This window comes from Rattus norvegicus, chromosome 1 (assembly GCF_036323735.1).
Source record: "Rattus norvegicus strain BN/NHsdMcwi chromosome 1, GRCr8, whole genome shotgun sequence".
In the NCBI taxonomy this organism is placed as follows: Eukaryota; Metazoa; Chordata; class Mammalia; order Rodentia; family Muridae; genus Rattus; species Rattus norvegicus.
Window position 1 is genome coordinate 168452498 of NC_086019.1, and position 12042 is coordinate 168464539.

Genomic DNA, 12042 nt, shown 5'->3' on the forward strand with positions numbered 1-12042 from the left:
GTCCATGACCAACAAATTTCAAAAGCTCCTCAGCTTGTGCTGTGATTCTGTACCCATCTCCACTATCCATGATGATATTTTGTCTGATTTAAGTTTACATAGGTCTTATCCACGCTGTCACAATTCACGTGAGTTCTTACATTTATCTGCCCTATAGCATCTCTAACACAGTATTCTTGAAGTTATGCACCATTTCTCCCAATCTTTCTGCACAATTTCCCATAAGACTTGAGACTTGTAAGTGAAACATATGCATGTATAGGTAATTTCCAAATATTGGAAATTAGGCTGAGCACTTCACAGTTTTGTATTTCCTGTGTAGTGAACAGTTAAACACATACTGCAGTTGCCATCAACTGCAAGAAACTTCTTTGATAAGGGTTGAGCAATGTGATGATCTATGGATGTAGCAATTAGACTAGGGTAGCTGGACAATAAGTCATAGGGATCTTCTTGCTTCCAGCCTCTGGAATCTGGGATTAAACGTTAATGCCACCAAGACTATTAGCTATTTTACATTAGTTATAAGAATCATAGGGTTCTTATGACTGCATGACAAGCACTTTCCCAAACAAGCCATATCCTAACCACAGTTTTAACTACTTTTACTCTTTTAAGAAATTCATATATTACACTCTATTTACATCATTTCCATTCCTCCCCAAACCCTCTCATGCCTCATCCAATCTCAAGTTCACAAACTCTTCTTAAATAATTGCTTCATATAAATGCATATGTGTACATACCTGCATACATACATGCATACATACATACATACATTTATTTACCAAGTCCACTTATTGGTGCGGACTATGACTACTTGGTAGTGGATAACTATTAGGGGGATATGAAACTTATTCTCCTCTCTCTGAGCCCATTGGTTAATATTAGATCTTCATCTGGAACATGGTCTTATGAAATTTCTCCCATTCACACTGGAATGTCATTGTCATGTCACTGTACTGTCATTATGAAGATCTTGTTTTAGGCAACAATACTGTTAAGGTTTCATAGGTTTGGCTTCCTTGTTGTGTTTATAAAACACTATTTAGCAGCAGGTATCCTGGTCATCTGGTTCTTATAATCTTCCCACCCAACTTTCTATGATTTTTCCTGAGCCTTATGTGCATAACTTTGAATTTAGTTGCATCACAGGGATTGGACACCCTATAGTCACATATCCAGTGCCTTTTGACCAGTTTTGGATCACCAAATAGTCTGTAGCACCTATTTTAAAGATGATGTCATCTCATTGTTATTAAATGTGATAAAGTACAAAAGGTTTACAAATGGATGAATGAAATGTAATGACTATAGTTCATTCATCATTATGATCTCTCAAATTATGATTTGAAAGAATGAATGTGTTTCCTTGCCTCCAGGACAAGGAAAAATGGGAATAAAAAAATTAGTTTACTCTGCATTCCTTACAAATAAGCTCAGCTAACAAAAAATTAAATATACAAATACTGTTTCTTTGAACTGTTTTTATTAATTTAATAGAATATTTAAATATTAGAGAAATATTCAATTCTATTATACTCACAATTAAAGTTAAAAATAAAATTTAATAGTTTCTTATATATTTTTCCTATGGAAAATATATGGATTTCCTTAAATGTGTTTCAGAGAAATAGCTCTAGTTCTGAACTGCTTGATCTTTAAGACTGTCTTGAAGCAAATGGGACAGTGAGTTGTTCTGCTGTGAAATAATTATAACAGTGGCTTGGACAGAGAAGTTTAGCTAGACTAATAAGATTCTATTGAGCTCTCTAGATAGTAACATGACTTTGTGAGAAACATCTCTTTCCTTTCAGGAAGAAAGAAGTATTTGAAAAGCAAGTACTTTGTAATATATAATATACATAATATATATAATATATAATATATTTTTATGTGCCTATGTACAAGATCTATACACACATTTACAATTGTATACATATAAACATATATACTCTATCAAAAACAATAACTGACATATATCCTAAAAATTACAGTTGAAATATCAAATCAAGACGTATAATCCTCCAGTTTTACTCATTTTTCTTTGGCTTCTATCAGTGAAACCTGGTCTTTCCAGTAGATTATTATTCAAAAGAGAAGGGAGAGTCATGTGAGCTTGGTGAGCATTCCAAGACTTTTGAAGAATACATGTAACATGGTCTGGTTTTTAATGCCATGGTAAGATAGTACATCTACAAGGATTTTACCAACTTCCACCTAAGAAAGCAATTATATGTAATTATACTCTGTTACCCTGCCAAAGCTCATTTACATACTGTGAGCTTTGAAATCCTTCGACCCTGAAAGATCCTTATGACACAGTCTCGTATTTGCTTCGTTTTCACTCCATAGACAATAGGATTCATAGTGGGAGGCAAAAGCAGATAAATATTAGCCACAATGATGTGGCAAGATGGAGGGATGGTATGTCCCCCAAAGTGGTGGGAAAAAAAGGAAAAGAAGGCTGGGCTATAGGAGAAAACAATGGCACAGATGTGGGCAGTGCAGGTGCTGAAGGCTTTCTGCCTAGCATCTGCTGAGGATAAGCTGACCACTGTCCTAAGGATCATGGTGTAGGAGACTGTGATGCACAGAATGTCAAAGCCCCCAATCAAGAGAGCAACCATCAGGCCATAAATGGCATTCACCTTGACATTGCCACAGGACAACTTGGCTACGGACATGTGGTCACAGTAGGTATGGTTTATTATATTGCCTCGGCAGTAGGGTAGGTACTTGATAACAAATATAATTGGAATAATTAGCAGTGCCCCTCTGAGGTAGGTGGCAAACCCAATCTTGGCAATGATGGCATTGGTGAGAATGGTGGAGTAACGCAGAGGGTAGCAGATGGCTATGTAGCGATCCAGAGCCATGAGCATGAGAACCCCAGACTCCATCAGCGTGAAGGTATGGGTAAAGAACATCTGTACAAGACAGTCATCAAATCCAATTTCTTTTTGATGAAACCAGAAGATGCAGAGGGCTTTAGGTATTGCACTTAAGCACATGACAAGGTCCGTTAGAGAAAGTATTGCTAAAAAGTAGTACATGGGTCTATGTAAGGAGTCCTCAAAGAAGATGAGATAGAGCAGTCCACAGTTCCCCATCATAGCCACTGCATACATGGAACAGAATGGGAAGGAAATCCAGATGTGCATGTCTTCCAAGCCGGGGATCCCATTCAGAACAAAGGAAGCTGGAGTCAGATCTGTGTTATTCTGCACTGACATGACCAGGCTGGTACCACTATGAAACTGCTTAAAATTATGTAGGTTTTTCTAAAGAAATGACAAGAGAAACTACAGGTTGGGATTGCTATTTATAGGTCTGTTCTGTTTTTAAAAAACATACAATACATATTTAATATTCAATCATCCAAAGGAATAGTTATGTTTGTATTGTTCATTATTGTTAATTCATTGATTCACTTAGGAAATTGTTACTGATCCCATCCTGACTGTATTTTTGAAAGGTAGATTTTCATCTTTGTAGAGTAATAATCCACTGTATTCTGTTATTTGTTAAAATGTGACTTTACTCAACTGTTGATACACCTTTTACTATAGATATGGTCTTAGAATGTAGTTTGGTCTGGGCATGCTGGCTGCATGCCTATCATACCAGCTCTGGGAGACTGAAGTTTCATAGATAGATGATAGACAGACAGACAGACAAATGATTTCATCCTCTCAGCAACTATTAAACACTTAGGACTTAGACTTTTAAAATTCTTATCAACAGTGGTTGAAGTTTATCTTTGTTACTGATGGTCTAATCAAAGGATTCTGAAAATAGTCTCATGATTTATTCCCCAGTAAATCTCAGGATCTCACAAGTCAGTGATATTGTTCCCTCATTCTTAATGATTTCTCTTTACTGTATTTTAACATACTGAACTATGATCCTTTTTCTCCACAAGATGAATGTGTGGTCACAGGTCAAGAGCAGCTTGTGGTGCCTAGAATGGTGAGTTCCTTGGTTTATTTTTTTCTACAAAATAAGCAGTAACATCCTTTCATTTATTCTTTCAACAAATCCCCCTGCTTTACCTTCCTTGTCCTCTGAGAGTTTCCATTGCCTGTGTTAGATGTATCATACATATTTTATATTCATTTTCTACATTATACAAATACCATTAATATTACTATTTCTTATTGAAGGCTATTAAGTCTTAGCCTCTATTATACTATTTCCCATTCAATATGCATTTTCTCAATGACATGCTATGATATTGTTTTCTCATTTATACTCTCTGTTCTTTCGGATTCATGTTTTCATAATCATAAAAATAGAACCCATTTTAATTTGTTTTTGGGGGATTGAGGAGACACATAAAAGTTATATTTGGATAAAGCCTCCCAGGCTGCCCACATGAACTATCAGGCAGTTCCTGGTAAACCCCACCTGTATTCCCTCCTCCATCTGTAACCACGGAACTGACTGCACCCATCCTGACTTTCTTCTCTATCTCCACCATCCAATAGCAGGAGCTCAGCCTTCAGGAGCACTTACAACACTGAGCTCCAGTCTGGCCGCAACAATGAGGACCCAGAGTCATGTTAGACTCATCCCATCCAAAAGGGCTGCAGGACCTGTGTATTTGAGCCCTTTTCTTTTCACCATCCCAATTTTTCCACCCTGCTCTGTGACAATCCCCCTGCCCCCCAAACACACCCGTAGATCTACCGGAGATTACAGCTGCCAGAAGTGGACAGATGAGGCATTGGATCTGGAGGTTGACAGCTGTGTTTTTGCAGGATCTCTGTGGCCAATACCCAAGGCCCAAATGAGCACCTCACTTCCTGAGCCCTCTTGGTGATGCTGAATCCTGTCCCCAAACCTGCAGCCAGGCGCCAGGGATCCCCCAAAGCCCGAGGTCTTCTCACCTAACCCAAGAACATGCTAGAGCTGCTGGAGTTGAAAGGAAGCGGACTAAGCACACCCTTAACTGCAAGGGCAACTCAGGACCCACAGCAAGAGCACAAGCACAGGAGTGACCTGCTCCACCTGGCCACAGGGATGGTTCAGATTGGTCCAGTGCCACCTGCACCACTGCAAGCGCTGTGGCTATCTGGCACTGCACATGTATCAGGACGCCCTTGCCAACCTCGTGTGGCTGGTCCCGCACACCGGGCAGGTCATATTTCCAAATTCTTAAGTGGTACTTATTGAACGCTGAGGACTGGGTTGGGCAGTGTGGCCGCTGAGGAACTTTCCATATTCACAAGAAATTTCTCCACCTCTCCAGCCCCCATGAGTGAATGTCCTAGGGGAAGAAGACAGGGGCCTCTTAGACAAGTTATGTTTGTAAATTAGTGCAGTAATTGTGTCCTTACTCCCTCGAGTTCACTAGAGACTTGAGTATGGCTGCCTTGGGAGAGGCTGCCTTCTAGTGTACTGTCTGTGGTGTTTTAAATAAAATTCTGTGTAAGAAATCTTGAAAAATATCGCTTTGCCACAGATAAAGGACAAGTGGGTGTTTTCATTGCCTCTCTTGTCTTTGTGAGAATTGCTTGTGGTGTTTGTTTGTTTGTTTGTTGTTGTGTTGGTGGTGGTCGTAGTGGTGGTGGTCGTGGTGGTGGTGGTGGTTTTTAAGTTTTGCTTCTTTGTAGGAACAATGCTTGATATTTGGTATTTCTAATCTTATCTCATATTTGTTTTTCATACTAGAAGAAAGTTATCGAACCCCAAATTCTCTTTGCTTCCAAACTCTGTTTCTAACTTTAATAAGTGTTTGGAGTAGAGGAATGGGGGCCCCACATTTTCATTGTTTTGGGTTTGTTGGTTGTTTTTTTTCTGCCATAGTGAATCCACACAGGCCTACCCTGGAAGCTGAGAACTCTATGGAGAGAGGCTACAAATACCTCAGCAATTCTAGCAGAACTATAGTTCTGTGCCCAGGATCCCAAAGGAACACTGGACACTCTGTCTCTCTGTCTCATTGTCTCTCCTTATCTCTCTCTGTGTGCATATGTGTCTGTAGGATGTAAGTGTTTGAATATGTGTGTGTATATATATATGCATGCGTATGAAGTGTATATGCAGTGTGTGATATGTATATGTAGTGTGTGGTGTGTATGCATGTTGTGTTTGTGAATGTGTGAGTGTAAGGGAGAGAATGTGTGTGTGTGTGTGTTTGTGTGTGTGGTATGTGTATAATGTGTGAGTGTATGTGTGTGATTATCATGTATGAGTATGGTATATGTGTATAGTATGTAAGTGTGTGTGTGTCAGCATCAACATGAACAAAATTTTATACACTCTCACAGGAAAATTCTATATAATACTGATAATAAAAAACCTGGATTGTCATACAATCTAAATAAATTTTGTATACTGTGTTGATGTTAAAGACATAGAGCAGTGTATTTGCTTGGTGACCTCATTATAAAATAGAAAACTGAGTCAGTTTTGTGTGCACTGTCAGAAATAAGAAGTATCTGGGAGGCTGAGACCGAGGAAAGTTCAAGTTTGAGACTAACCAGGGCTACATAGCGAGGTTGTCTCAAAAAATATTCAATATAAGTGGAAATTGTTCTTATTGGGCAGAAAGAGTGACTAATAGAAGTATAAAGTGGAGGACTCTTGCAAGCTACTGACTGTGTGCTGTACAGATTTGGTCAGGCTATGGTAGTGGGGAGAGTTACTTCTTTTTGTAAATGTGGACACTGGTGGATTCCCTATACCCTGGTGGATGATCTCACACTCACATACATATGGGATATCTAACTGAACTCAATGGGTTAAAAATACATTATTAAACATAAGAGAAGAAGTTGAGAGGGAGATGAGATGAGGACCCTAAGGAGTCAGAGTGGGTACGGGACTGGGTATGATCAAGAAACATTGTACTCCTGTATGAAATGTTTAAAGAATAACTAAAGTAAATGCATCCCTTTTATATATTAGGGTGGCCACTATATGATGACAGTAGTGTGTGCCAGCTGCAAGCAGGCTGTCACCTGTGAGTTGGCTCAGCAGTTAAGAACACCTGCTGCTCAATCATGAGACCCAGAGATTTTATTCCAGCACCCAAATCAGGCAGCTCACAAACATTTGTAACTCCAAGGAGCCAGTGCCCTCTGCAGATTTCTGGCAAAACACACACACACACACACACACACACACACACACACACACACACGCCTGCCTATGTATACACTCACAAGGACACACACACACACACACACCCTACACACACACCTGCCTGTGTTCAGACTCACATGGACACACACGCACACATAGATTAGTCTTACTTTATATTAGCAATCATGATGTTTTGTGATGGGGATCTGTGATTCTCAATATGGACTTGATGCTATTATATGATCACATTAACGAGATTATGAACTGCTTGAAGGGTGAATATTGTAATGAGCTGATAACATGATAATTGGCTTGATTGTGGTGGTCATTTCACAAAACATAAGCATGTGAAAACAGCATACTGCATACCTCAAATATAATATTTTGCTGATTTTATCATAAAGTTGAAATAATATGAGAAAATGCCTCATTCAGACCTAAAAATATCAAATGGCATTTTTATATTGTATTCTTTCAAAGCATTTTCACAAAAGATACCATAAACAATGGTTTGTGCAAGTTAAATTAAAATATTAATATGATTTCTTTAATTTTCTTCATGCTTTTATGATAATAAAATTCATTGCCTTCACTGAGACAAGATGACTTCTGCTGAGGACCCCAACCTGGGCAGAGAATAAGCCCAAGGCAACTACCAGCCTGGTGCTGCAGGACCTGGGCAGGAAGTTAGCTTGTAGAGAACTCCTGTCTAGCGCCAGGGGGCTGTGTTGAGGAATAAGCCTAAATCAACCACCAGTCCAACACCATACAGGCAAGGGTAGGCAGATTATACAAGGGACAAACCCTGCCCAGTGCCACAGTACATGGATGGAACATAGCACTCCTGAGACCATGACTGAGACAACCCAGGACACCTAGACACCCTAAGTCACCACTAAGATGAGCATGTAAGTGGTGGAGAAATGGAAGAGAAAGAGAAAAGAAAGGGCGTTTGCACAATGAAGAGAGGCAAAACTGGAGAGTCGAGGGTAGTGAGGAACAGCATAATGTGAGTAGCCAGTGATGCCACATATGTCCATGGGGAGGTCCTGGCCTGTACTGCCACCAAGGGCCATATTTGGGTCTGTGGCCCTGCAGCAGTATCAGGTAAGGGGAGAGCTGTTACCACGAAAACCCAAGTGGACATCTCTGGTCTGAGTGTCCTCCCAGAACAATTTTGAAGTCTGTGCAGAACTGCACCCAGCCCTTACCTGGGAGAACTGGCCCTGACAGCATGCAAATGAAAGAGGTGGTCCTACTGCTTACCAGGCAGTACTAAAGAGAGCAGGCCCTATACCTCACCTGGGCAGCACTGTAGAGATAATCTTGTTGGGGGCTTGTGAACAGGCAGGAAAGACCCAGACTTCAGGAGTGGGCTGAGTGTGAGAGAGCTAACCACTGCCATTTTTCTGCTGTTCAAGATATGGGCAAGGGAGAGATGCCTCCCTTACTCATTGCCATTTACAGGAGGCAGGAGAGTTGTCCCTGCCCCTCACCTACTGCAGAACTTGGGAGAGTGAGCCCTGTACCTTACCCGGGAAACACAGTAGAGCTAGCTCCAATGGCAGGATTTAGCTGTGTCCCAGTGCGTGAGAATAGGAGAGGTAGCTTTGCCCCTTGATGGCTGTATCATTGGATGGGCCAGCTAGGGCAGAGCCAGATAGCTCATCCTGGTGTTATGGGTGCAGGAGGGGGTTGGTGAACTGACTGGCTCAGATACCTCTGTGCTCAGATTCAGGGTTTTCAGATGGCTCACTGCAACATCTACCTTATTGATGAACTGGTAGAGCATGTAAAGGGCCTGTCCTATAGACCTAAAGCTGTAGGATCTCTATGACACAAGGCAACAGCAGTATGTCTGAGAGGAATCCCAGTGAAATATTGATAGTGTAGCAGAAGCTAGAGGCCTCGAGCCAGACCAATGACTCATTGATATAAACATTTGAAAGCAAAGAAATGTAGGCAAAATGGTATAAAGTGGGAGAAACTTTGACATACTACAGCTTCTAAAATGAGATTTTTTTTCTTTTAGCGAAGTTGCAAAAGCAAAGGGCATATATGAGGGAGATTAGTGGAATTGGGTTGTATGATGTGAAATTCACAAAGGGCCAAAACCAAGTCTAAAATGTGCCTTCAGTTTTGAAAATACACAGTCAGGTGTTTAAAACAAAAGTTCTTTGTTTTAGATCGTTTGAAAACATAATATACATACATGTACACACGCACATAACACACACAGGCATATGAAAAGAAGATACCTCCTAACTTGGGTGTAATATAAATATTTGATAAATCTCTATAAATAGTGCATACAATTTCTATTCTTGTTTTGTACCTTCCTTTATTTGAGGGGGAGTCTCATTGTGTAGCACTGGCTGAACTAGAACTTGCTATGTAGATCAAGCTAGCCTTGAATTTACAGAGACCTAACTGCCTCTACCTCCCTGGTGCTGGTGTTACGGGCAAGCACCACCATGTACAGCAAAACACTTCTTGTTCTAGTTTTGAAGCATTGTTGTAAACCTGAAATTACATCATAATAAGAACTTAACATTTTGTAGCTATGTAGCATAAGGCATATTGTTTTAAATATCTTTTCCAAATAAAATGCTATTTCCTTTTCAGGATTCTGTTCTATCTGTGGGTGGGCGGTCTCTAAAATTGTGTGTTCTTCATTCCATGTGAATAATTATTTTGATATTTTAAGGAAAGGCCCTATATCTAAACATGAATGCATGCACAGAGGCAGAGAATACTGTTTTATAGGGGAGAAGATGAGGCAGTTTCCAAGCCTTCTCTTACACATGCAAGTACACAGATCCACAGAAACACACACGAGAGAAAGGAGACCATGTAGCTTAACATACAGCATATATTTCTTACTAATAACAGAAAATTTTATTATTTTCTTTGTCTCAATGGGAAGGTAAGTGAAAAAAAAGTCACTGGATAACATATGTTCTATAGCAGTGGACCACGAGACATCATGTTGGAAATGATATTGAGGGAGACTGGAAGTGGGAGAATCAGGGATCTAAAATAAACCAAAATCTCTTGTCTTTCTCATTGCCATTGTTTCAGCCTGCCTTAGTGTCCCAAGCCTGTGAAGCTTGACTCACAGTACATCAAAGTCAACTCCATAGAAGGACAGAGAGCAAATCTAGAGATGCAAGTGAACAGCAACTCTATATAAGTGGATTTACTTCTTCCTGCTGGGTCACCCACTCATGGACCACCCAGCATGCTCTCACAGCTTGGTCAGGCTTTGCCCATTGTTTTCTATGTCTGTCTCTGCAGCGTATATTACTAAAGTGATGCTAATTAGGCAGGCTGACTTCACTCCTATCATACAGCTAACAAAGTGCAAGCTTGTCCTATAATTTACACACTTGTTAATATATTGGCTTTTACTTTCATTATACATATAAATCACTAGTTCTGTATGTAATACCCTTTGGCTGGTCTAGTGGACAGTCTTTCCATATTCTTGAATATATTTATTTAGCTTCTGTTAATTTTAGAATGAATGTGAAAGTAATTTTTTATTTTTTTTAAGATTTCATGATCTTTTATATAGGGAAAAACATCATGAATAATGTTGAACATTTCTTAAGGTACAACTTGGACATTCTATATTCCTTAGTTGAGAATTTTTTGTTTAGCTCCATACCCCATTTTTTAAATATGATTCCTTGATCCTCTGGAATGTAATTTCTTGAGTTCTTTGTATATATTCGATATTAGCCCTCTATTAGATGTAGGCTTGGTAAAGACCTTTTCCCAATCTGTTGGTTGCTATTTTATCCTATTAGCAGTGTCCTTTGCCTTACAGAAGCTTGACAATTTTATGAGGTCCCATTTGTTGATTCTTTATTTTAGAGCACAAGCCATTGCTGTTCTGTTCAGGAAATTTTCCCCTGTGCCTATGTGTTCGAGACTCTTCCTCACTTTCTCTTCTATTAGTTTCAGTGTCTTTGGTTTTATGCGAAGGTCCAAGATCCACTTGAACTTGATGTTTGTAGAAGGCAGTAAGAATGGATTGATTTGCATTCTTCTATATGTTGACCTCCAGTTGAACCAAGCACCATTTGTGGAAAAAGCTGTCTTTTTTCCACTAGATGGTTTTAGCTCTTTGTCAAAGATCAACAGTCCATAGATGTGTGGTTTCTTTTCTGGGTCTTCAATTCTATTCTTTGATCTACCTGCCTGTCTCCGTATCAATACCATACAGTTTTTGTCCCGATTGATCTGTAATACAGCCTGAGGATAGGGATGGTGATTCCCCAAGAAGTTCTTTTATTGTTGAGAATAGTTTTTGACATTCTGGGATTTTTCTCATTCCAAATAAATTTGCGAACTGCTTTTTCTAACTCTGTGAAGAACTGAGTTGGAATTTTGATGGGGATTGCATTGAGTCTGTAGATTGCTTTTGGCTTTTGGCAAAATGGCCATTTTTACAATATTAATCATGCCAATTGGTGATCATGGGAGGTCTTTCCATCTTCTGAGATCTTCTTCAATTTCTTTCTTCAGAGACTTGAAGTCCTTGTCATACAGATTTTTCAATTTCTTGGTTACAGTCACACCAAGTTATTTTATATTATTTGCGACTTGTGAAGAGTGTCCTTTCCCTAATTTCTTTCTCAGCCTGTTTATCCTTTGAGTAGAGGAAGACTACTGATTTGTTTGAGTTAATTTTATATCCAGCCACTTTGCTGAAGTTGTTTATCAGCTGTTGGAGTTCTCTGGGGGAACTTTTGGGGTAAATTAACTATACTATCATGTCATCTTCAAATAGTGATATTTTGGTTTCTTCTTTTTCAATTTGGATACCATTGACTTCTTTTTTTTTTTTAATTGCCCTGGCTAGGCCTTCAAGCGCCATATTGACAGCATCTGCTGTCACCTGAGATTTTGATCTTAGCCATTTTGACTGGTTAGCTGTGTTTT

The 12042-nt window shown here is 39.5% G+C and overlaps 1 protein-coding gene across 1 annotated transcript; it reads right to left on the bottom strand.

Moving 5' to 3' along the window:
• Window positions 1–2267: 2267 nt before the first annotated feature.
• On the bottom strand, window positions 2268–3236 carry Or52n4e (olfactory receptor family 52 subfamily N member 4E). The gene has a single exon (NM_001000172.1). It carries the CDS (start codon window positions 3234–3236, stop codon window positions 2268–2270), a length of 969 nt encoding a protein of 322 aa, NP_001000172.1.
• Window positions 3237–12042: the final 8806 nt, after the last annotated feature.

Coding starts and splice junctions, on each gene's coding strand:
- Or52n4e (NM_001000172.1), bottom strand. CDS start 3,236: ATGTCAGTGCAGAATAACACAGATCTGACTCCAGCTTCCTTTGTTCTG.